Raw genomic sequence first — 26,183 nt, forward strand, 5'->3', positions numbered from 1 at the left:
CGCCCGCCTGCGGGGAAGGGGCGGGGCCTCAGAGGAAGTGACTGCTCTGCCGGAAGTGGCGCTCGTCTCCTAGGCGACCGCGGGAGTGAGGCGCGAGTTGTCTGAGTCTCTGGGCTGCGCTCCGATGTAATGAAGTCCATCCCCTTCCATTTTCCCATGAGGAAACTGAGGGCTTGTTTTACTACAGTACAAGAAGTCCAACGGAAGGGCCAGTCCAGCGTGCATTCAGAGGTCAGCGGGGCTCCCGCCCAGGAGTGTCCTGTTGTGCGGTGCCCTGCACAGCCAGACTCCGCGTCTGGCCTCCATATCACCACGTCATGTTGGCGTCCTCTCCCCCCTTCACGTTTCCTGGGTTCTCCCTCCCTGGTTCCTCCAGCTCTATCTTATATATACATTCTCTTATCAAATTATTTTCTCTTTTGTCAAATTCTTAACAATGTTTGATCCTGAGCATTGCTAAAAAGAAAACCACTGGCCCAAGATGGAGTCCCTTATGCTATGCCAGGTCACCAAACCAGGGCATAATATCTTAATATCTTAATATCACCTAAGTGTAGTTTCTACCCCTCCCATAAACGTACTCTGAACCGGTCAGTCAGGAACTTTCTGGTCCGCACCAATGAGGTAATCTGTCGCAGGGGCCCTCTCCATCTCCCCTCTCCCCCTGCCCCCTACCAAAGGAAGATGAGATGACCTTCCAAATAAGACCCCTGCCCTCCCCGCTTAGGGATGGTGACCTGGCCTGAAACAATCCTGACTTTTCTTTTACCAGTAACTTCCTTACCCTACCCTCCTTCCTATGGAAGCCTTACATTTTGTACGGCTCCTGGGAGCATGTCTCTGCTTGCTAGATGGGATACTGCCCCATTCATGAATCGCTTAATAAAACAAACTTGATCTTTTAGATTCATCGGGTGAATTTTTACCAGCCTATAGAGATGAATAAAGTTTGGTCCTCACTCTTGAGGAGCAATGTCCATCCCCTCTTTTCTAAGATGAACTAATTCTATCCCATTTCAACATTTGTCACTAACCTCATGACTGTCAAATCTGCATCTACATCTGTGCTCTCATGGGACTCTAGTCCCAGCTCCTCAACCAGACACCAGTTAAATGGACAAAATTTAACATCCTTGGCCCATATTATGTGACATAAAGATGGTTTTTCCTAATGTTTTTATTGCTTTGTTTGTTGTTAGAGGACAGGTTGGGACCTGTATTATTTAGGAATTAGGCGTGGCCATTTGACTACTTCTTAGTTACCCTGCAATCTGGCGTTGGCCTCAGTCTCTCCATTAGAACTCTTCTCACTGAGACCACCACCTCCTTGATGCTAAATCTAATTGACCCTTCCATGCCCTTCTCTTGGCCTCTCAACAGCACCGAAAATATTTCTCATTCCTCTCCTACTATGTCTTTCTTTTCCTCTCCGAGCTCTCTAAGCGTCCCTCTTTCGCGGAACTCATTTGTGAGTTCCTTTTTTGTGTGTGCTTAAATGTCGTAGCTTAGGGTTTTGACCTGGTTACCACTAGCTGAGGACTCTCCTCAGGCACTCCCAACCACTCCTGCGGCTTCACACACCAATCACATTTGTTCTTCTGAGCTCCAGACATTCTCCGCTTGGGTGTCCCACAGGCACCTCATACCTAAGGCGCCCTAATCTCTTACCCCGAGCCTGCTCCCCCTCAGTGGATGGGTGATACACCATCTACCCAGCCACACAAGCCAGAGTCCCAGGTACCATCTTGGACTTTTGCCTCTCCTTCTGTTCCAACATCCACTCACCACATCTTGACAGTTCTACCTACCAAAGAGCCTTCACACCTCTCAAACGCTGTTCTCTATCCCCTTGGCTACTCCTATCATTTGTCTGGATGACTGCAACAGTACCCTAACAGGCTTTCCTGCTGCTGCCTTCCAAATCTGCAGCCCGTTCACCTCTAAACCACAGATCTAGTCATGTCACTCCCCTGTGTAATGCTCGTCACACTGCAGGAGCTCCCCAGGGCCAGACACCCTCACAGGGCCCTGAGGCTCTTCCTCTCCAAGCCCATCCCATATCATGACCCCCTGCACACACTCCCTCCGCTGACAAGCTCTCCTCCCTGCCTTATTATGCCTCCTTATTCTCAGTTCTCAGCAGACCTTCTGCCAACGACTTGCCCCCGGATGCTAGATCCCTACTGTGTACCCCCAGTCCCCTCCACCCTGCCAGCAAGCTGTTGGTTTGCTCCAGAGCGCCCGTCCCGGTTTGCTCACTGTTCCTCTACTAGCTTATCCCCACAGGCTCACTAGGTGGCACTGTTGCACCCTTAGTGCCGCGCCATGGAGGCCCCCTGGTAACTGTCTGGGAGGAATGGATGAATCCATCCCAGTGGAGGACCCAGTTCCATCAAGCCCAACCCCAGCTTTTCTTCAGGCCACTTTCTTCTTTCTCCCTCGCCTCTATCTGTACTAAAGCTCTCTAGCTTGTTTGCTTTAAAATAGAAAATAGAATAAAAACCGTCACCTCACACCTAACACGTTCTTCTCTCTCCCCTGCCTTCCTCTCCCCTCTCCCCCCCCCTCCCCTCCAACGGGCTCCCCATAGGCAGTCAAAGATTTGCATTTTCCCCTAGAATTAGAGATCCAGACCAGGGGGAAGGGTAAGAGATGGGGAGGGAGTAGAACCCGGAGGCTTCTACCAAAGTCAGGGTTATGGAGGTACATTCTGTATCCAGCAAAATCCACCCTTCTTGGTTGTACCGTGTGCATGGATTTAACAAACACACCATCCTGTAACCACCGCCACCATCACTGCAAAACTTTCTTTGTGCTGCATTTTTGTAGTCCATCACCTTCCTCTACCCCCAGCCCTCAGCGAGCGCTTTTCTGACTTCCTCCCTTAGAGTCTTATCTGTTCCAGAATGTCTCTTCTTTAGCTGGGCAAAATGCTCTGGAGATTCAACGCTTTGAGTTGCACGTATCGATACCATGTTTCCTTTTTACTGCTAAGTAGTAAATTCCCTGTAGGAATGCAGGACAGCGCATCCATCCGCTAGCCCCTTGGACGTTCAGGTCGTTTTCACCTTTAGGCAATTATGAATGAAACTGGTATAATTATTTGCATAAAGGTCTTTATGCAGATAGGGATCTTCATTTCCCTTGGGTGGGATTGCTGGTCTGACGGTAAGTATAACTTTATAAGACACTGCCAAACTGGACTGGAGGGTCCTATGCAAATCACTGGAGAGAGGCTGACCCTACACGGATGGAAACCAACATGATTAACCCAAACACCCACACGAACAGCTGTGGGAACCTTGTAACAGCCAGTGACCGGAAACGGCTGAGGTCTAGCGTGTTTGAGGGAAGGTGGTAAAAATGAGGACAGGATGACTGTGATACACCCAACACTCAATGCGAGGAGCTGTCTCCCTGACCCTCCCTGCTGTTCACACTCAAGAGCTTAGGCTGCATCATCTCACATCCACAGGCCACGTGACTCTCCCCAGGCCATTTGAAAATGAATGGATGTTAATGTTTTACATACTCAAAAGACAATAAAATCAGCAAGCTGGGGGGGCGGGGGTTGTTGTAGAATTGATACAAAAAGAAACAAATGATCTGAACCATATTTCAAATGAGTAACATACACATAAAGGGGCCATAACTAAGCCAAGTAATTTAGACTATTGAGACTATATGCCCTCAGGCTCCAGACAAAAAGAACTTGAAACATATATTGGATTTTAATTAGCAAGCCTTTTTGCCGACGTGGGTTAGTAATTTTGAAATGACATTCTGTACGTTCTAAGATTGAGCAAATAATATATTGTGGATAATGGGAGCCAAGTTTCTCTCTGTTAGAGATGAGAGTTATATACATATCAAAAGGGGGAAGGATGAAAAGTACCTGGGAATTGTTTTTTAAGATTTTATTTTTAAGTAATATCTACACCCAACATGGGGCTTGAAACTACCATCCCGAGATGGATAGTCACATGCTCTACCAACTAAGCCAGCCAGATACCCCAGTGCCTGGGGATTCTTCATACTACTCAATGTTTTTCCAAATCTGAAAAAAAAAAAAAAAAGAATGGTTGGACTAGTGTTTTCTTAAACTGCTTTATATTAAAAAGCAATTGGGGGGCACCTGGGTGGTTCAGTTGGTTAGCTTCCAACTTCAGCTCAGGTTATGATCTCCCAGTTCATGAGTTCGAGCCCCGTGTCAGGCTCTGTGCTGACAGCTCAGAGCCTGGAACCTGCTTTGGAGTCTCTCTCTCTCTCTCTCTCTCTCTCTCTGCCCCTCCCCCACTCACACTGTCTCAATAAATAAACATTAAAAAATTTTTTTAATTACTTGGGGCTTTTGATAAAAATGTAGAACTCTAAGACTACTTTTCCCTCCCAAGGTATGTTGCATCTGTCCATTTTGGCCTGACAATGTGCATTTTGCATCATCAAACATTTAAAAATTTATTTATTTATTTATTTATTTATTTATTTTGAGAGAGTGAGCAAGCAAGTGCAAATGGGGAGGAGCAGAGAGAGAGAGAGAGAGAGAGAGAGAGAATCCCAAGCAAGCTCCACCCTGTCAGGGTAGAGCCCAACTCAGGGCTGAAACTCAAGAACCATGAGATCATGACAGGCAAAATCAAGAGTCGGAGGCTTAGCCAACTGATCCACCCAGGTGCCCCCATCATCAAACACATTTTTGAAACGCTGGATTAAATTATCTTTGAGGTACGTTGTTCCATGCTCTACAGGAGGCATGAATTAAGCCAATTTTAGAAATTTGTTGCCCAGAGTGAAGAGAATGGGGGTAACGACTCTCTATTTGCCTGAAATATATTTATTACAGAGTTGAAGCATTCATACAAGTACCAAGAGCCCAGAGGAAAGCCCCTTGGACAATCTCCTGGGAAGAACATGCAGGAGAAATCCCAGAATTCTTTGAAAGCCAAGTGATCCATACATTGTCTAGAGTTACACATTTCAGGAATAAGTGGCTTGATTTCCATCCTTCCGATAGGACCAAGTGCCTACTGGTCTGGGGGCCTTTGCCCATACACCATCTGACCTGAAACACCTACCCCACCACACACTGGCAGGGCTGGCCCCCTCCTGCCCACCAAGGCTCTCGTCAAACGTCAGCTTCTCAGAATGGCCATCCAGTCTCACCTGCCCTATCCCACCCATCTCTATATCTTCACCAGGCTTCTCTTCTTTATAGCACTTACCGTTATCTGAATTTACCTATCTTTCCCTACTGACAGTCACAAGACTCACTCCACGCAGGCGTGTTCATTCCATATACACCAGGCACAAAATAAACATTCATTGAATGATTTAGCAATGTACACATGTACAGGAATCTATTAAATTTTTTAAGTTTGTTCATTTATTTTGAGAGAGAGAGACAGCGAGTGCACAAGCAGGGGAGGGGCAGAGAGACAGAGAGAGAGAGAGAGAGAGAGAGAGAATCCCAAGCAGCTCCACACCATCAGCGCAGAGCCCGATGCAGGGCTTGAACTCACAAATCATGAGATCATGACCTGAGCCGAGATCCAGAATCAGACGCTCAGCCAACTGCACTCCCCAGGCGCCCCAGGAATCAATTTCTTATGATGAACGAACATGTTTACAGTGTGGTAGGTGAAACATAACCAAATCAAGTGGGAAACAGGCCTTTGTTATAATAAAGTTTATTTTTTTCCTCCCATACAGTTTAAGAAAACCAGACATCAGTGTAAGTTGGAGGAACAGCTGTGTTCAGAAATGGGTCTTTGCCTTTTCCTCCACAATGGATTGTTGACCAGAAAATCAGAGGCCGGCATTCAACTAATACGTGATAAAGAGTTGTTATACAGTGTGAATAGGTGTTTCATATAGTACCATGGCCAAACAAATTTGGGACACAGCAGAGCCAAATGAAGGGTCTCTCCAACACATCTGATCACACTGATCCACTGCCCCTTGCCTTCCTTAGAACTTCTCACGTGAGCTGAGTTCCACAACAAACACTTTTAAGACGGCAGCAGGTCAAACAGGTCACTTTGTACTCAAATGGTTTCCTAAAACCTCCCACTTCTCATTCCAATCGGTGACAGATTCGTTGCTCTCTAGAAACCGAGCAATGGAAAGCAGAGCTATGATGAGCGAAGGACAATGCGGTTAGCTAAACGGCCTCATTCGAATACATTCAAGTTTTATCACCACCGTGGCATCTGGGAAATTTGGGGGGCGGTGTTTCTCATGCAGGGGGAGGAAGAAGAGGGTCATCCCATTACGAGTTTGTCACCCCCCGCAAAATCCTCTTTGAGATCGTGCGGTGGCGAGCATTGCTACCAATGGGAGTATGGCACATTTCCAAGGTGTATTGAGACAATAAAAACCTGAGGGCCGCTACATGAAAAGACACCTTCCCAGTGAGCTCTCCAGCTCACCCTCTGCCAACCTTTTTGCCTTTCCTTTTTGACTTTGGCTGAGGCAAACCCACATTACACTTAATACCTAATGGTAATTAATATTTTTGAACCCACTGTCTGTATCTAGAAGCTTCCAAATCAGCACATTGCAAACTGCCATCCAATTTTAATTTGTAACGCTGTCCAAAAGTATACGGTGGGACTGAGTTTGCCAAACGTATAAAAACATTATGAAACGCTGGTCTTCTTTTGTTGATGTAACATTTTCTTTCCCATCATTAAGGATGGCGAAAGAGTCACATCACCCAAAATTAAATAATCTGAAGGTCCTTCAAATTAATCGCCTATAACTTTCAACTATGTCTGAACTAAACAAACATTTTCCTCTCCTTAAACAAAAGAGATGTTAAAGAGCTTCATGTCTTTGGCACCTGCTAGAATAGGGTATTTAAACTCTGTGCCTTTTTGCAGCATAAAATTGAAGTTACAGCAAGGCGAAACGGGTGCCCACAGACCCTGCTGGAGTAAAATTCCACTAGGAGTGTCAGATTATCGCCCCAAACCAAATTTTGTCATGCAGCGGGCAATTAATGTACCAAAAATTTACCAGCCCATATAATTTTATCAGTCTACCTTTCCCCAGAGGAAGTAAATAAACAGTAAAACTAATGAAATCATATTTCTTGACCACTCTCAGCCAATATAAATTTTTACTTGTCCTCAGAGGGTTGGACGATGAGCTATTCGTGAGGCCATTCAAGTTTCTGGGCCAGTTAACCACAGAGGCAGTATTCTAAGTTTTGAGGGTGTTCCTGAGTCAGCAAAGAGGATCCTGCTTTGTGATGGACAGCCCCTCAAGTCAGTAGCAAGTGCAGATCAGGGGTTGATGGGCGTCTGCTACAGTTTTGCATCAGCATTTCTGAACTCTCTGAAAACAGCACGAAATACTAAACTTTAACTCCTAAGGCAACAGATGAGAAAATGCTCAGTGTGCTACTCTTGTGCAGAGTAGACAGCAGGGGATACATCCTTAGGTGGCGAGTTGCTGAAAATTAGGTCAACTGCAACAAAGCTGAGAGGCCCGGTGCCTTCTGGAACTCATGACGCCAGCATTTTTCCCATTTGGCCTGTGGCCCTTCTGCATTAGGATCACCTGGGGACTTCCTCAGATTCAGGGCAAATCTCCTCCAAAAGACCTACATCTTAAACTACTAACACAGAATCCCCTGATTTGGCCTGGGAATCCGCACTGGTCGCCAACTCACCAAATGTGTCTGATTCGCAGCAAAGCTTGAGGATCACTGTAGTTGACCAACCCTTTACAAGGTCTTTGACATCCTCTGCCCAGGAACACTAAACTTTGCAGCACCTTTGAAATGCTGAAGCAATATTAAATGGATAGCATCCCCAAATAGAGCCATGCCATTGGTTTACACAGTGACAGATGAGCACAGCCAACTGGAATTAACTCAGCCGGCTCCCATGCCTCACACATTTGATCTGCACTGCATAATACTTTGCAGCATCGAATTGGCAACGAGAAAACAGAACAAAACAGAACACAGACACCCAGCCATGTGGCCTTTAGAGAAAATCCAAATCCACGTGACATGGGAATTGGCACTTTAAGGCACAACAGACTTGTGGGAAAGAGGACTCTTCTATTCATTCATTCATTCCCTTCACTAGGTGGGGAAAGGAAGAAGCCCCCTCCCCAAACCAGGTCTCTTCATCCTGAAGTGTCTCCCCAGTCCCCAGGGTTCCCACAGACCCAGCTTCCTCTTACTCCGCCCCCTCCACCCCCCCCCACCCCCCGCTGATCTTTCTGGCTCATTCTCCTCCCACCGTGGAGGTCTTGGCAGGAGCTGTGCCATGTGGGACTCAACAAATGAAGCAGGGTCCGTTTTCAAAGGGTAACACTACAAGAGTAGTAAAGCTTCATCCGGCCACTTAATAGGAAGGCTTCTAACTGCCTTATTTTAAATAAATTTAAGACTTAATGAACTATTAAGGATTCGCCTGAACAAGGACTTACTTGAACCCATCTTCCCCTTTTAAAATCACAGTTATAGAATAAGTGCACATTGAGAGACATTTCCCCAGTTAAATACCTTATTGACATGAACGCACTCAAAAATGCCAAGACATCAACCACCGTGAATATTTTAGACCTTGGTGAACAGGTACCACTAGGCACTTATGGTGCTTAGGAGGTTGTAGCTTAATGTTGACATCTGGCATGAAAAGCTTATGGTCTGAATCATGTTTCTTTTTTATGTAATTCTGGCTCAGGAATCCGATACAGAGCAGCTGAGAAATAAATTATGTTGCTGAGGCTGAAGATGAGGCACAGAAGTACAGCTCCAGCTATCTGAGGGAAAGACAGGGGCCTCGAGTTGGCCAGGAGCCATTCCCTCCTCAGAGTCTTATCCAGAACAATGGCTTCCATCTGCAGGTGTGTGGCCAGGATCACACACACGTGGAACAGCTGGTGACTGTGACCTACGGCGAACACAGAAAAGGCTGCCAGGATCAGCAACAAAAAACGAACAGGGGCCCCTGGGTGGCGCAGTTGGTTAAGCTTCCAACTCTTGATTTCGGCTCAGGTCACGATCTCACAGTTTGTGAGTTCGAGCCCCGCATTGGGTTCTGCGCTGACAGAGCAGAGCCTGCTGGGGATTCTCTCTCTCTCCCTCTCTCTCTGCCCCTCCTGTATCTCTCTCTCTCTCTCTCTCTCTCAAAATAAATAACTAAACTTTTTTTTTTTTTTAAAGGAATAGACTGCTGATACTGTTCCATGGTGTATAGGCTAAAAACATTATGCTGGGTAAAGAAGCTAGACACAAGGGACCACATATTGTCAGAATCCATTTATATCAAATGTCCAGGAAAGGCAAATCCACAGATGCAAAGTAGGTTAGTGGTTTCTTCAGGCAGGGGGTAGGAATCAGGATTAATAAGACATGGGCAGGAGGGATCTTACCGGGGTGATGATCATGTTCTAAAACTCATTTGCGATGATGGGGATTCAATTTGGGGGGTTAACTAAAAATATCACTGAATTGTATCCTTGAAATCAGGGAACCATGTGATACGTAAAATATGCCTCCAAACATTTATTTGTTTTTTAAATGTTTGTTCATTTATTTTTGAGACAGACAGCATAAGCAGGGGAAGGGCAGAGAGAGAGGAAGACAGAGAATCCCAAGCAGGTTCCGCACTGACAGCACAGAGCCCTACAAGGGGCCTGAAATCGCCAACCATGAAATCGTGACCTGAGCCGAAACCAAGATTCTGATGCTCAACCAACTGAGCCACCCAGGCGCCCCAACATTTTTTTTTAATGCAGTGTGAGAAAAATTAAAAGGCCCGAGTACATTTTTTCAACTTGTCCACCAGTCCTGTTTTCGCATGAAGTCTGGCATCATGTTCTCCCAAAGTTCACCTCTTCAGAACCAGCACTCATCAGCTCCAATTCTGAGGCCAACGGAGAAGCCAACCAGACTTTCTATTGGCCAGTTACAAGGTAGCCCTCTCCTTACTGCTGGTTAATCCCAGACATGACCAGGGGCTCTTCCTCCCTGATGACCTTCAGGACCTTGGCTCACCAGCTATGTGTCCACAGAGGGGAGGACCCAGCAGAGGGGGGTGGTAGTGGGCGGGAACATGCTGAGTTGGTAGTGATGAGAAAAAGAGTCCATTGCCCAGGGCCGAGGACTGTTTGGGGACAACCCTCAGAAATCAGAAGATGAAAAGAGAACAAAGACAGCATGTGTCATGGGCTGAGTTGTGTCTCCCTTCCCCCAGTTCCAAATGTTGAAGTCCCAATGCCCAGTACCTCAGAATGTGACCGTATCTGGAGACAGGATCTTTTATTATTTTAAGTTTATATATTTATTTTGAGAGAGAGAGGGAGAGAGGCAGAGGGAGGGGCAGAGAGAGAGAGAGAGAGGGAGAGAGAGAAAATCCCAAGCAGGCTCCGTGCTGTTGACAGCAGTGAGCCTGATGTGGGGCTTGAACTCACGAACCACAAGATCATGACCTGACACTCAACTGACCGAGCCACCCAGGTGCCCTGTGACTGGTACACTTCTAAGAGGAGGAAGTTAGGACCTGGGCATGAATGTACACAGAGGAAAGACCACGTGAGGAGAGACAGAGAAGACGGCCGTCTGCAAGCCAGGGAGAGAGCCAGGAGAGAGACGGACCCAGCCCCCACCTTGGTCTCAGCCTCCAAAATTATGAGAAAATGCGTTTCTGTTGTTTAAGCCACTCAGTCTGTGATTCTTTGTTATGGCAGTCCTAGCAAACAGACACAACACAAGAGTTAAGGATTCTCTTTCATTAAAAGAGAGAGAGAGAGAGAGAGAGAGAGAGAGAGATTCCTGCAATCTGGCTGGACAGGAATATGGAGGAACTTCCTACAGGCAGGGCCAGCGCTAACCAGTTAGCACTCTGCCCCACGTCGGAGAGGCAATCCCACATCTGGCAGACCCCATTATTGTGGGACGGATCATTTTCCAAACCCGTTGTTAATGACCTGTCATTAACAGTTGTCTGGCAAATGTCTGGCCAATGGAGGGGTGTCTCTGGGTTCTGTTCCCCTAGGCCCAAGAGAGTGGGATTAAAAGTGAATAAATGAAATGTTATTAAGACACCTGGGAGTGGGTAAAACAAGGCCAGGGCTATTTTTTCCTGCAGTCCCCGGACTTCATTTACAACCACCGATACTTTGTCTAGGTGGGGCTCGAGAGGTGGACAGGGCTCCTGTAGACAAGTTCCAACTCCATGGCCCTCTCGTCTCCCCCAACCCCTCACCTTTTTGTTTGAAATTTACCCTCCAAGCATTTTGGTCCTTGGTGTCCCTTCTGATAGGACAGAATCGAAGCAAAGGAGATGAAGCTCTTTTCAGAGCCAATAAAGCAAATCTGGCCACATGTCTTAGGTGGGAGGAGATGAAAAATATCACTGGAGAAATGGGCTTGGGGAGAACCAGGGTCCCTGCCCACCATTTAAGGATAAGGGCTGACCCTTGAACCCCCATGACAGCGTATCTAGGGAGCTCTCATCTCAAGGACTCCTCAGCCTCACCAGAAGTGGCCCAAGGGTCCCTCCTCCAGCCAGTGCCCGACCTGCTTCCCTAGACAGAGAGGGAAGGCGCTCTCCCAGCAGGTAGAAGTCCTCTGGCTCTGACAGCTCCTCTCCAGCACATCACTTCTCTAACGGCGGTGAGCTCAGGTTCCCCTGGAGAGTCACCCAGCCTCTGAGTGAGACACCCCGAGCTTCTGGTTCGGGATGTCCGGGGGCCTGAGAATCTGAGAATTCCCAGATAATGCTAAATGCTGATGCTCCAGGGGCCACACCTGAGAACCAAGACTCCTGGCCCCACTGCAGCCGCCTGAACGAGACGAAGACACGCTCCCCTCCTTGGCACAGCCCCTGCCATCTGTCAGCCTCGGGGCCATCTGCACTCGGTCTGTCTTGATCCTCTCCAGGGCTGCCCTCGATGTCCATTTAATCCTGGGATTTCATCTTCGGGGTAATAACGGGACTCCCTAGGCCCCATAGCCCATAGGAATGCCTTAGAATCCTAGATGCACCTGTTCTCCATCCTCCCATCCTACCTGGCCATTTGCTGGCTACGTACATCCTGGCCTCCATTGCCTTACAGTTTCACTTCCCTTGGCCTGCTCCGAGAGAAGCCCCTGGGGAACTGCGTCTCTCCATGCCCCTGCTTCCCCTTTGAGACCGCATGCACTGGCGTCCTGGTGGCAGGGAGACAACGGGGCCGCCGCGCACTCACCGATGTAGTCGAAGCGTCCAGGCGCCAGGCGCTCTGGCAGGTGTGCGGAGTAGAAGAAAGAGGCCAGGAGGGTCATGGCCGTGTGCTTCTGGTGGTACAAGGCGGCTTCATTCTGCGCACCATCCCCCGAAAGCAGGAACAGCTGCAGGGATTCAGAGGAACATCAGGTCTCGAGAGGAGGCCCCCTTCCTTCTCATCACCCGAAGCCATCTCTGCACACGCGTGCGGGCACCACGGGCCAAGGCCCTCACCTCCTTGGTCTGTGGCTCGGAAGGGGAACTCTCAGGGACCGTGGGAGCAGAATTCCTATTCCTTTTCTTTTTTTAATATTAAAAAAATTTTTTTTTAGGTTTATTTAGAGAGAGAGAGAGAGAGAGTGCAGGGGAGGGGCAGAGAGAAAGGGAGAAAGAGAATCCCAAGCAGGCTCCGCACTGTTAGCACAGAGCCCAATGCGGGGCTCAAAGTCACAAACTGCGAGATTATGACCTGGGCCGAAATCAAGAGTCGGACGGACACTTAACCGACTGTGGCACCTAGGTGCCTCTTAATATTTTTTTTAATGTTTATTCATTTTTGTGTGAGAGAGAGACAGAGCGCAAATAGGGGAGGGGCAGAGAGAGAAAGAGACCCAGAATCCGAAGCAGGCTCCCAGGCTCTGAGCTGTCAGCACAGAGCCCGAACCGGGGCTCGAACTCACAAACCATGAGATTATGACCTGAGCCGAAGTCAGATGCTTAACCAACTGAGCCACCCAGGCTCCCCCATAATTCTGACTGTGATCTTTTGAGAGACCCAAGGCAACTGTATTTTATTTTACTTTTTCTCCCCGCAGGGCAGCTGTATTTTAATCCTCTAAATGTCCATAAAGCCTTTTGGGTTGTTTAATTACGAAAGAAAAGGAAAGAAATCAAGGAAAAGGAAAAGAAAAATCCTACTAGATCTATTTGCTACTCTTTTGTCTGGGGGTAAAATGTAAGTATAGTAAAAAGTGGTCTAGTCACCCTTGAACTCACTTCTCACCAGCGCATCCCCTGATTTCAAGCTCCTAATTAAGGCTTTAAAGCCTAGAAATCCCTGGAAGGCCTTTCTGAGTCATCAAAACGTGTTAATTACAGCCATTATCCTGTTTGAGAGCTAAGTATAGTTTTTGTATTACCGTTATAATGACAGCAGCCATCACTTACCTAGGGCACTAAGCCAGCCTTTTATTTGCACAATTTCATCACAGCCTCAACAACTACCAAAACATCCCACTTTGCCGATGAGGAAGCTGGGCCAGAGGGTGACTTGCAAACCACTAATCAGCAGTGAAGTCAGGATGTGGATCCAGGCAGGCTGATTCCAGAACCGATGCTCTCGTCAACTTCCCCGCTCACGATCAGACCTCCTGGCCCCTTCTCCGCCCCCTGTCTGACTCAGCTGGTGCTCCTAATAACGCAGACCTGTGCTATGCGATTTGGTGGCATGTGGGAACGGCTTGCTCTCTGCTCTGGTTTCCTATGGGTGTTCTGTGTCGTTGAGGAAGGAGTCAGGGGAATGGGCCGCACCCACGCCTCTGGGTCTCCCCCCAATCCCAGGCTCACACAGGTGGCGCCGGCTCTGGCCCTCCCCTTCGGTACCCTGACTTGCGCATCAAACTTCAAGCTGCCCCTGGGAGGGAAACTCCACTCACTAGGTGCAGGCCCTCTGCCGGGCATTGCTGAGCCCTCCGATCTGCTGATTTGATTAAGCCCCTCTACCCCTCTGTGCGGGAGAGGATGTCAGCCTCATTAACAGATGAAGAAACTGAGGCTCAGAGAGATCAGGTGCATTCCCTAAGGTCACAGAGCCAGTGCGCGCTGGGATTTGAACTCAGGTCCATCCGATTTGTGAGTGCCTCTCCCCTTTCTTGTGTCCCTCCTACACCCCCTTGCTTCATGTTCTCCAATTCCCATCTATCTTACGACCTTCATTTATCCTTTTTCCTTCGCTGCTAGTATGTTAGTTGATAATAATACAGAATAAATGCATTTATTGGCCACTTGCCACGAGCCAGCGATCTCATGTAATCTTCCCCGCAGTCTGATGAAAGCAGGTGTTATTACCATGCCCATTTTACAGAGGGGGACATCAAGGCACAGAGATGGTACATAACTGGCCCAAAGTCTTACAGCGAGTACGTATTAGAGATTTGCCTCCAGAGCCTGCTTTCCTGGTCACCGCACTAAACCCCAGGCTGCCTCCCCTTCCCAGCCCTCCACGACTGCGTCTGAGCCCCCAGTCAGTGCTGGCCATTGATGCATCCCCTGTGGTTTGCCAGGGCCTTCATTCTCCTGCTGTGTCCTAACTACTAAGGGAGCCCCTGGGTCGTGCCTCCCACGTCCGTCCCTCGCAGTGACCAGCATGGCGCTCTGAGCCCCAGGAGCTCAGGAAGCAGTAGATTCCCTGGTGTTGCCAACAGGCAGAGAAAAGACGGAGCCAGGCCCTTACCCTGTAGAAGATGGGAAGGGAGTCCCAGGTGTAGGGATAAGCAAAGGCAAGGACGCGAAGCATCTTGCAGAGCCCGGGCTTCTGGATTTCAAGAAACCTAAAGCGGGGAAGGAAAGGGGGAAGACGTTGGACCGAAAACGGTTTCCGTGAATGACACACGTGCACGCACATGACAAATTACTGAGGGCAGGTCGTCCGCAGAAGAGAAGTCTTTTTGTACAACCTCCGGAGGCCAGTGGCTCCCCCCCGACGGGCCTCTTCCACTTCTCCCAGCCCGACGGGAGTGACTCTGCCTTCGAGGAGAAAGGGTCTCCGGGGAAACCATCTCCTGGGGCCACATCGTGAGAGGCAACGGTGTCCAAAGAAGCCGGGAGGAGGTATTGGGCTGGGAAGGCCCTCTGGGAGGCAAGTTGTCGAACTGCCAAAGGGCCTTTTAGAAGTCCAGCAGCAACCAGGGTGGGCAGACGTGGGGGATGTGGGGGGCCCCCAGCCCGGGCTCCAGGGGCGAGCACGGCTGTGAAGGAGCCGATGTCAGCTGCCCCGGGTGCGTGCTGTGCCAAAGCCCTTGGTTCGGTGAAGTCTTTAATGACTTTGAGAGACTTCCGGAATACTTGGTACCACACGCAGGGACGCTGGCCTGGGGAAACTGAGTAAACGTGGCCTTTCCCCCTCGTTCAGCAACACCCTGACCCGCCTCCGGTCCCAAGAGGAAGCCAACGTTAAAATGAGTGGTGCTGACCGTGGCAAAGACAGGTAGGTCCTCCTGGACAGAACGCGATGGGGCCTCTGCTGGCTCGGGGCCAGCAGCCCAGGGTGTGGGGACTCTGGCAGCACACACAGATAGCAGGCTGGACGCTGGGAGGACGTGAGAGGAGCGAGGAGAATGTCCACACAAAACCAGAGCCCTGAACTGGGGCTCAGGCGAGGGAGGGCTCACGCCCCGGGCCAGGGGGCTGTCGAGGCAGGGTGGCAGGGCAGGACCCCGCTTGGTACCACTGGGTATCATTGGGGGGGCGGGGCCCTCCCTCTGTGCCCCCAGGGCTGCAGGGTGAGGCTGGAGGTCCCCACAAAGGTGGGGTGCAGAGTCAGGGCGCCAGGGCTGGTGGAGTGGCCGTCCCGGTGCAGCCAGTAAGGCAGTGGAGGCATTTGGCCCCTCTCAGCCCTTCCTGACGGCCCTGCCCCTCTTCACGCTCTCTGGCGAGAATGGAGTCTGCTCCCCACCCATGGTCCCCAGACTCCCCAGTCCCAGCCCACAAGCCTGCCCTTTCCTCCACCAAACACAATCTGCCTCTCTGCTCAGCCCGCGCGCATCTCCCCACCCAGCCAGGTTCTTCCTGTCGCCACAGGCTGGTGCCATCACCTGTCACCTGCTGTCCCCCTGGCCGCTGTATCGTGTCTAGCCCTCAGGGATGCCAAGCATGAGGATCCCTGCTCCAGAATAAGAGGCAGAGAAGCCCCACAGCCTCCAGCGATAGGCTCCGACTGCTCTCAAGCCCACGGCAGCACGTGTCCCCTTTCCTGACCCTGTCCTACATCAGACAAGGGCATGGCGGGCGCTGGGTAGAGAAGGAAGACAAGCTCCAGGAAAAGGAGGGAAAGAAACAAGGGACAGCAACTTACGTCCCCCCCGCAAACAGGAACCCCAGCCTTGGGAGTAAACCGCCAACCCTGGGAGAGGGGATTTCACATGCAGTTTCTGACCTGGACACCCTGGGTTCGAATCCTGCCTCTGCGCTTCATGATCATGTGACCCGGCAGGTGAGGTAACCTCTGCGCCCCTCTGAATCCTCGAGTGTGACACAGGGCCGACAACCCTACCCCCTCACGGGCTTGTTGCAAGCATCTGATGAGATGATACTTACGAGGGAGCTTATTCACATCACAGAGGAACACTCACGAAATGGAAGCTTTTACTAAAAAGTGTGTCGTGGGATTCATTCTCTCCCCATCCCCATCTTATAGCTACGCCATAAGGAAAATGGGCACAGGCAGGTTCTGGGTGATTTGCCTAAAGTCAGAGGAGCTGCAAAGAGGCAAAGCTAGCACTGAAACCCTGGGCCGTCTGGCTTCCACGTTTCACACCGCCGCCCCTCCGGCAGGCTGAGCAGGCCTCAGACCACAACCCAGCCTTCATCCTCGCCTGTACCCTCTGCCCCAGGGAGCAGCTGGGACACACGCCCACTGCCCCCACAGCCAGAGTCCATCTCAATAGCATTCGCGGTCTCCTGGCAAACCCGACCACACGCCCGCCCCCTCCTGCCCCGTGCACGGCACGGCCTATCCTTCCTGAGTTAGGAGAGGCTCGCCATTAAACGCTCTTTATGGCTCACCATAAAGCACGCTCTTTCTGTGACCACTTACACAGGAGGAAAGCTGGCTGTGGCCGGCGAGGGCCATCCCCCAAACCATGGACTTCCCGTGACTTGAGACAACATTTCGCCCGGCCTGACAAAGTGCTTTCCCGGGGGCAAACGAACCAGCCTCTCCAGCTGCAAAGCCGAGTCTACAGGGAGAAAAAAAAGGGAGAAAAGGCAGAGCAGAAGAGAGACAGCAACAGAGAATAAAAGGCAGAAGGGCCAGCAGCCACAGACAGGGGCCTCCCACTACTAAGGTGCAGTTCCACATTTAGCCACAGGGTGTCGCTCCATCCAGAGATTCCCAGAAGGAGGGGTGGGAGCCAGAGAATCCTCCGAGAGCACCGGATGCCCCACCTGGTCTCCAAAGCCCCACCTGGTCAGACAGTCCCTACACCACAGAGTTGAGAGGCCAGTTCACAGGGAGTCAGGCCTCGGCTGCCTAGAACCAGGTTGGCAGGCAACACTGGATTTTTTTGGCAGAAGCCTTTATCAGGAGAGGGTCGATACGATACCAGTCTGTTCTAAAACCTGATAAATCTTGTTGCAACAAAGCCAGCAGGATTCGCAAGCAAGTTCTGGAACGGGTGCTTGAAACGGGTGGGCTTTTGGAAACGTTCTATCGCAGAGGTCGTGTGCGTGTGTGTGTGTGCGTTGTGGTTACAGCTGTTCTGTTGTGGGAGTGACATCACAGGAATGTGGACGTTTCCGCATGCCGGCCCCTGGCCCCGGTAGCACTGTCATCTGGCTGAGCCCTCCGACCTCCAGAGGCGTCTGAGAACCACTCACTGCTGAGCCTCCTGCCTCCAGCTCTGACCTCCAAACCCTCTCCTGGGCCTTCTCTGTGCCGCTCTTGGCTGCCACAGTAGCAAAGCCACAGGATGGCTCTCCCGGTGCAGCTCACTTTCCGTCCGGGATGAAAAGTCACCCCTCTCCCTCACAGCACTGCCCATAGGGCATTTCACTGAGCAAGTATCTGTCCAAAAAGCCAACTGCTGGGTGCCTTGGATGCGTGGATAAAAAGTACCTACAGGGACTTGTAACATACAGCAAACTCTGTGGGACCAACGTGCCTTAAGGGAGTGAGGACACCTTTCTGGGCTTCTGGATGGTCAGCAGGATGAGCAAGCGAGCTCTCCGTCACCCCACTTTGCTCCAAGAGCCACATAGAGATCACGCATTCTCCCATCTCCTTTCTCAAGTGCTACCGAGGAAGAAAGCAGTTTTCTGGAATATTCATTTGAACAAGAGGCCATGATCATAGGGACCAGAAACCCAGTCAGGGGAGCCCCCGATTCTCTACGTGGAGATTTACCTTAAAGACATGCACTGTAATGGAATGAATGCCACTTAGACCGTGATACTCCGGTAAGCACGGAAATAACTAAAAACTACTCGCGAGGTTCACGGTCTACTTCCTGCCCAGGGAAGACGACGGTGGTTCTCTGCCACTCCTGGCCACGCCGTGGACTGATGGCGCAGGAGGCCAAGGTCGGGTGGGCTTGGGGGAGGGGGAAGGCACGGAGAGAAATCTTGGAAAAGACTCCGAAGCTCCGGCATTATAGAACATCCAAACCAGACAGGACCCAGAAACATCCTCTCAGATGCCCTTGCTTGTATGGACACTGGAGCCAGAGGCCACACGGCAAGTCTGTGAAATCGGGGCCTCCGGGGGGCTCTGGCCCTCCTCTCCACCTGCTTCTCCTGAAGTTAATAGGGGCTGAGTCACCCCTCACCCTCCCCCCCCCCCCCCGCCCTGGGCACAAGTCCTCTTTCTTGCTTCTCAGACACCGAAGACCAAGAAGGAAATGAAAACATGAAAGGAAAGAGGACCAGGTGAGAAGGGAGCCCAAAGGGCCCTCAGATGGGGCATCCCACCCTGTCTGTGGGCCCCCTTCTCTGTTTCTCTTCCAGCACCACCTTCCTCCCATCCCCACGGCAGCAGCTGCTACCACACCAGGAAGCCCCTCAGCTCCAAAGCGGAGTCCATGGAACTGCCCTCCTACAAAGATCACTGTCCTTCACGAGCACAGGGCCAGTCCTCAGAAGGACACGTGAGGCACCTCAGATCCTGGCAGCTGCTGAGACCCTCTCCAGCCACTCTCCTCCTTCCAGCCGTGCAGGCAACTTCCGGCGACTCCTTGCTGCCTCCCAGTACTATCCTCTCTGGCCCCCTCACCCTATCCAGGCCGTTCACTCTGTCCAAGAGGCCCATCCCCCGTCTCCAGCTAATACTCAGTCCTAGTACCATTTTGCAGAACTTTGTGTATCCAAGCAGGTGTCATCTTATATTCTCATTGTTTATGTTGCCTTCTGTAATGCTGTACTCTAAATTCCATTTCCTCTGGCCGTTAGAGGAAATGATGAGACCGCCTGGCCTTTGCGGGGGTCTGCAGTCTGCTTCAACCACTGCACTGGGTGCTCTCTGAGCGTAAGGACTGTGCCTTTCTCCTCCTGGTATTCCCAGATCTTAACATGATGCCTGGAGTAGGGCAAGCATTTAAGGAATGTTGGGTGGTTGGTTGGTTGGCCGGCTGGCTGGCTGGATGAATGGGTGAATGGATGGATGGATAGATAGATACATGGACGGATGGACAAGTAGGAGGTAGATGGGTAGTGGATGGATGGGTGAATGGATGGATAGATGCATGGACGGATGGACAAGTAGGGGGTAGATGGGTAGTGGATGGATGGGTGAGTGGATGGATAGATGCATGGATGGACGGACAAGTAGGAGGTAGATGGGTAGTGGATGGATGGGTGAATGGATGGATAGATGCATGGACGGATGGACAAGTAGGGGGTAGATGGGTAGTGGATGGATGGGTGAGTGGATGGATAGATGCATGGATGGACGGACAAGTAGGAGGTAGATGGGTAGCGGATGGATGGTTGAGTGAGTGGATGGGTGGATGGATGGATGGATGGTTGGGTAGGTGGATGGGTGAATGGGTGGGCAGATGGATGGGTAGGTGGTGGTTGGGTAGGGGGAATGGTGGATAGGAAGGTGGATGGATGGATGAATGGATAGACGGATAGATGAAATAGCGACAGATGTGCCCCAGAAGTAAACAGAGATAATCCATTTCATTGACAAGGGAGAAGCCTCCAAGCACAAGCATCAAGAGATTCCTAGCCAGCCTGCCCTGCCAAATGAGTTTGTCCAAAGGTAACAGGTATACCACATCCAGAAGACCCATTTATTATAAACAACCCGGGTGGACCCCTGGTTAGAAGGAAACAACCTACCCTGGTGGCTTACAGGCGAGTCAGAAAGCTTTAAAAAAAAAAAAAAGGGGGGGGGTGGGGGAGCAAATGTTTCGAGAATTTGCACTGGGAGTTCCTAGGAAAGCAGTCCTGGATCATGAACTCTGGGACAATTTGTTTGACACTCATGGAAACTTCCTTGCACCCTCAGCCCACAGTGCTCACCTCCCTCCAATCCTAACTACACAGCCCAGCAGGAGCTAACCAGACAGGGCTGTGACTCATCCAAGGACCAGAGCTAGGTGTGTGTGTGTGTGCGCATCCCCAGCCCCGTGCCTCAAGGTCATGCTTCACGTCTCGTGGGCGGTGGCTGGCATCCTTGTTGCTTTTCTGTGAGTGTTAAGCCTTGTCTCACCCGAGGCAGGGACCCACCCACTCGTCTCTGTCACCCATGCAACCCTCACAGCGCCAGTCTGGCACAGAGGCTGCACTCCAGAAAGAGGCTTCTGCGTCCCTGGCAACGGAGTCCTCGAGGAAGTGGGGAGGAGGCGAGGATAAGCCCGTGACATCGGATTCGGTTTCTTACCCCCACGGGCAGACCCGATCTCCTCACAGCTTTACAGGAGGGAAGAGACTTTATCCCCCACTCCCACCCCCAGGCTTCTGTCATGGGATGAGCAGCCCTAATGTTGAGACGGAGCCTAGAAATGAGACTCCCTCTGACTCAAAGCACCTCCACACTTCCCACCCGTCTCAGGACAGGCAAGTAGAAGGCAGGTTGGGGCAAGTGGGTCTGCATGCTCTTTAAGAATCTATCCTTCCATTTTTACAGAAAACCAGCCTGTCAAGCTTGGGGAAACGGGCCTACCTTCTGTCCCACGAAACCCAAGTGTCACCCAAGGAAAGGTGTAGCCACAATCATCGCAGAGAAGCGCCCCTCCCTCTGCCCCCGTCCCTCTCCTCCTGGGGAGGGGCGAGCGGATGGCTACAATTCTCTGAGCTGGTCCAATGGGGAGACCCCAACCGGTGCCCCGGAATCGAGACCGGGGGACGGAAGATGGGGTACAACCTGCCAGCCTCCCACGAGAGCCCCCACCGCCCCCCCACCCAGCACCCTGGCGGCATCCAGACAGGGCTAACACCCCAACACCGCCATCTGAGAGGTGTCCCAAATAATTTAAGCAAGAGGAAATTGAGGCGGTTCCTTTTCACAAAGGGCTGCATAAACCAGAGCTTTTAGCCCCAAAACAGTGTCTCCTGCATTCACACTCCAGTGAGCTTTCTTGAGTGAAAGGGAGAAACTAGAGAGAATCAGAGCCAGTGATCTGGGTGTGGCTCACAGCCATAGGGTTTCTCCAGGGACGCCGGGGACACTTGGGTGCCATCTGACAGCTTGACAGCTGGCACATATGTCTAGAGACGGGCCCGCTCAGTCACTGTTCGCAGACGGCCCACTGATGGGGCACCGCCTCTGGGCCAGCTGTTCCCACCACATTGCCTGTAACCCTTACCTCCATCTCACAAGGAGAGTAGTTGGGTTGGCCCCGTTTTACAGATGAGCAAACTGAGGCCCAAGGAGGCTACGCAGCCTGCCCCGCAATAGGGCCAGCATGAAGCCAAGTGTGGAGTCCCCTTGAACACCCAGGCTTCGTGCCCATGAAGCGGGTCCTGCCAGCCGCGGGACGTCTGTGTGGACCCGAGAGCCCTTCCACTGAGCCTCCCCCACCCTCTGAGGTGCAGAGGCCGGGTACCTGGAGTAGCAGGAGAGGCCGGTGCTGATGATGGTGTTCAGCACGGCCAGGGGCACGTAGTAGTCATGGAAGGTGGTGTTCACCATCACGTTGGGGATCGAATAGGCAGAGTAAGCGATGGCTGAGCCTGGGGAAGAAAAACCAGCTTTGGGCGGGAAGCCAGGACGCAGCACGGTCTGCACTCCTCGGGAAGACCAACCCCAGCATCTGGCTGAGCCCTCATTCTCCCCAGGGACCATGAGCGTCCTGCCGCCATAGCTTGCCTGCGCCACTGCCCCTCCCCGAACGTCCTCCCTCTCCTCCCTGCCTACCCCAATCCTACCCTGAGAACTTACGATGAGCCCAGCCTGGCCCCCCCAGGGCTTTCCACACGTTGACTCGCAGAACGTTTACCATCACCCTGTGACATAAATCCTGCACTCATCCTCATGTACAGATGATGAGACGGAGGCACAGAGAGGTCTAGCAACCCACCTGGGGGGCACCCAGCTAGAAAGCGGCAAAGCCAAGCTTCAGCCTGAGGCAGCTCAGTGAAAGCCCCCACTGTTAACCGCATGCCGTGGCCCACGAGGACCCCTCCACGTGCTCAGATTTGCTCTGAGTGTGCACATCTCCCCTGCCGATGACGCGGGGTGCCCCCGTGGGAGGGTGGATGTGGCAGGGAGGGAGGGCCCTTGCCGAGGCGAGGCATATCGCGCCAGTGCGCTGGGGGACTGGCCAGCTCACGGGCAGGTGTGAGAGGCTAGGCTTGGTGTTCTGTTGCCTTAGGTCTGGGAGTCTGTGACAGAGGGGTTACCAAGGGCCCTTGAGAGACCTGTCTGCTGCAGCCTTTACTTGAAAGAACAGGGGAGATCGCTGTCCTTTTCAAAGGGGCCAGGTGTGTCCATGGGCCTGGCCCAGAAGCCCTCTCCAGCCACCCTTACCAGGTCTCCTCTGGGAGGGGAGAAGACAGTCACGGACCTGTCAGCCCAGGGCCTCAGGGGTCAGCGCTAAGCTCACCTGTTATTCCAAAGATCTAGAGAACGGTGAAATCCCGGCTCAAGGCTGAAGCAGGCCTGGGCCACACAGGTTCACCTCTGCCTCTGACCCCATTTAACAGATGGGAGTCTGATAAAGCCAAGGGGTGTTCCCACTCGGGGGAAAAGAGCCGAGATGGGATTTCAGCTGGGAACTGACTCCCGGGGCACAAACTCTTCCTCGGCCTGATACACCCGGGGGCTCCATCTGGACCAGGATGCACTTGCTTGGCAGTGGGCCAAGGTTTATGCAAGCTCCGTGGGTGGGACAAGAGCAGGGGGACCTCAGACCCTGCCCCCAACCGCGGGGGGGCAAACGAAATGCCTTCCAATAAGAAATACACGTTTGGTCTCCTCCACTGTTCCTGGCACAGAGCTCCTAAAACCCCTGGAATTTCCTAAGCGAGGACCGCCACAAAGGTGTCTCTCGTTCTGTTAATGAGATGACTTTGGAAAGCCCCTTCAGGATGGGGCCTGGATTTCTGGAGACCAACCCTGTCGCCAGAGGGTTGGAAGCCTCAGTCCCGCACCCCCGACGCCCAGGAGGGGAGAGGGGCTGGAGGCGAAATCAACGGTAACTAATGAAGTCTCCATAAAAACCCAAAGGGAGAGGTACGGCGAGCTTCTGGGTGGGTGAACACGTGGAGATTCAGGGAGAGGGGCATGCTCGGTGGGCGTAGAAGCTCCAGGCCCTACCCTGGGCGTCTCTTCTATGCGGCTGTCCCTGAGTTATAGTCTTTTATAACAGACCGGTAATCCAGTGCGTAAAGTGTTTCTCTGAGTTCTGTGAGCCGGGGTCACTGAAGCCTTGGGTCTATAGCCAGTCTGTCAAAGGCACAGGTAACAACCTGGGCTTGAGACAGGTGTCTGAAGGGGGCAGGGGGAGGGGGTGGTCAGTCTTATGGGACTGAGCCCTTAACCTGTGGGAACGGTATCAGAAATGAGTTGAACTATAGGACGCCCAGCTGCTGAGGATTGCTTGGTGCCGTGGGGAACCGCACCCCTCCACGCGTACACGCATTGTAAATGGTGCTCAGACCCCTTTAGAGGGCTTTCCAGGGAGCAGGAGTAGAGGCAGCTTTGGATTCCAGGCTAAGGAAAGGAAACATCCTCTTTGAGGCAATAGGGAGCCACGGAAGGTTTCCGAGCGAGGGATTGAGATGGCCAAAACCTAGTGAAAGTGCACAGGATGACCTAGAGGGAGGAACAGCTGGAAACCAGGGAGGAAGTGGGAGCGAATGCCATCCGGGGGGGTGGGTACTGAGGGTTTCCACACGGGCAGGAGAGGCGGCTGCAAAGGGGCGGGGAGGCCGAGGTGGAATCCGTAGGCTCTCTCCACGGACTAGACCTCCCTTCCGTGTTCCCTGAACCGCTCCCACATCAGGCACTGGGCCACAGGCTGGAAAGCCAAATGCGAAGGAACAATGTCCCATCCTCAGGGAGCCATTCTGAGCAAGGAGCAGCAATGAAGACATCACTGACCAGGCTCAGGCCCAGAGCCACATGGAGGGGCTCCCGGTCCGGGGCTTGGAGGGGGCCGTGGGTAGGGGCCGCTGAGGCTGCCGGGGCCGAGCCTTGAAGGCCCTGCAGGGAGGGAAAGAGGAAGTTCTCTGGTAAGGTCCTGTGTGGGGGCACCAGACGCCCAGGAACTCTTACAAAGACAGAAAGCCAGTGACGGGAAGGGAGGCAGTTCGGGGGGGCGGCTGACCCCTGGGGCTTGGGTTCTAACCCTGGCTCTGCCATTTGCAAGCTGTGCGACCTGAGTAACTCACTTCACGGCGCCTCATCATTCTTACCTACAGGGTGGGTACAGCGATGGCCCCCATCCCCGGGGACCGACGTCAGGGTTAAGGACATAATCATGGTAATGGCTACCCTCCGATGCTTGCTCAGTGCCAGGCACTGTGCGGGGTGCTCCCCTTGGCCAAACTCGTTTCACCTTCATCCCACCCTATGAGGGAGATATGATGCCCATTTTGTGGCCCAGAGGACTGAGGCTTAGTGAGGTTCAGAAACGTGCCCGCGAGCATATAATAATTAAGGGGTGGGGGCGGCCAGGCCACAAGCTCTGCCTTGTGCTGCCCCCCCCTCGTGATGTGTGTCAGGGGCTCAGCACGCAGCCTGCTGTGTCGTGATTTCTCCAAAATGCCTGCTCTTATCATGGGTCTGGGGCGGGTGATCAAGGGCTCCGGAAGCCTCTAGACTAAGGAGTGTGAACTTCCTCCGGGGTCACTGGGAATCCTGAAAGCTCTTAAGTGGGCGGGGTGCCGTATTGGAAGGTGTTAGAGAAGCCTCCCAGGAAGGAAGCTGGCTGGAGTGGGGGAGAAGCAGGAAGTGGAGGGGAGGCTGTTGTCATGGTGCAGGGGGAGAGGCAGGCAGGGGGGTCTGAGTGAAGCCCACGCCGGGGAGCAATTTGAAGAACGTGGGGTAGAGACTCACTGAACAGCGTGGACAGGATGCTGGAGTTGCACGGGCAGGGGCCTGAGAGGGAGGGGACTCGAGGGCTGCGTACGGATTTGGACTTGGAAGACCGGGTGGGGGTGCGACCACTGGCCAGGTGAGTCACTGCAGGAGGGGAGCAGGTGTGCCCAGAGGGTGTTGGCGGGGGGGGGGGGGGGGGGGGGGGGGGGGAGGATGAGGACAGTCGCGGGCGCGGGGCACTGGGAGTGCCCATCAGAGGCTGGGAGAGCTCTTGGAAGAGTGGCCCACGAGGCCGCGGGGACCCGGCAGCCGGGAGGAGGCGGCACCCTGGCCTAGGACAGCAGATTGCTAGGCTTGCCCAGATCTTGCAGGCCGACTGCTAAAACACGGCCAGCTACACAAGCGTGCAATTAAACAAGCACGTTCGCAGAAGTAACGACTTCCAGTTAGTGCATCTACCGTCTCTGCACAGACGAACTTACTGCCTGATGGTACACGACCGTGTGTCTCTCCCCACCCGCGTGCAGGGACGTCTGGCTCCAAGTTAGCCGCGATGGGAGTCGTTTACGCCACCCGAGTCGGCCAACACCACAGAGCAGGGCCCTTGTCCCCAGACGATCGGTCGTTAGCATTTGCCAGCACACCCTTGGCCCGGCTGCTTACCGGACACTCACCGGGAACCCGGATGGGGCCCTGGCGTCCCCGTGACTCTTCCGCAAGCCCGGCAACGCCTTCCGGTGGCCCCAGCTCCC

General features: G+C 52.5%; 1 protein-coding gene and 2 long non-coding RNA genes across 13 annotated transcripts in view; 2 read left to right on the top strand and 1 right to left on the bottom strand.

Moving 5' to 3' along the window:
- LOC123582801 overlaps nt 1-14,251 on the top strand; it is a 65,339-nt gene extending 51,088 nt beyond the window's left edge. For 2 of the 4 annotated variants that reach the window (XR_006704572.1, XR_006704570.1), the window contains one exon: nt 5,710-5,851. This is a non-coding gene — a long non-coding RNA (uncharacterized LOC123582801). Of the gene's footprint in view, nt 1-73; nt 232-5,709 lie in introns of all 4 variants that reach the window. The other 2 variants (XR_006704571.1, XR_006704569.1) reach the window with 2 other exon arrangements.
- The window catches only part of PAQR5 (progestin and adipoQ receptor family member 5), a 67,797-nt gene continuing 50,272 nt past the window's right edge, over nt 8,659-26,183 (bottom strand). For 7 of the 8 annotated variants that reach the window (XM_045449271.1, XM_045449269.1, XM_045449273.1 and 4 more), the window contains 7 exons: nt 21,995-22,121; nt 17,044-17,185; nt 16,303-16,350; nt 15,422-15,537; nt 14,683-14,779; nt 12,214-12,355; nt 8,659-8,912 (listed from right to left, as the gene is read on the bottom strand). In XM_045449271.1, coding sequence (XP_045305227.1) covers nt 8,671-8,912; nt 12,214-12,355; nt 14,683-14,779; nt 15,422-15,537; nt 16,303-16,350; nt 17,044-17,185; nt 21,995-22,121 — 914 coding nt within the window. In that variant the 3' untranslated portion in view covers nt 8,659-8,670. The remainder of the gene's footprint in view (nt 8,913-12,213; nt 12,356-14,682; nt 14,780-15,421; nt 15,538-16,302; nt 16,351-17,043; nt 17,186-21,994; nt 22,122-26,183) is intronic. The other variant, XM_045449276.1, reaches the window with a different exon arrangement.
- LOC123582802 lies at nt 19,751-20,316 on the top strand. Its single transcript, XR_006704573.1, has 2 exons — nt 19,751-19,839; nt 19,906-20,316. It is a non-coding gene; the product is annotated as an uncharacterized LOC123582802 (long non-coding RNA).

This window comes from Leopardus geoffroyi, chromosome B3 (genome assembly GCF_018350155.1).
Source record: "Leopardus geoffroyi isolate Oge1 chromosome B3, O.geoffroyi_Oge1_pat1.0, whole genome shotgun sequence".
NCBI classification, from domain to species: domain Eukaryota; kingdom Metazoa; phylum Chordata; class Mammalia; order Carnivora; family Felidae; genus Leopardus; species Leopardus geoffroyi.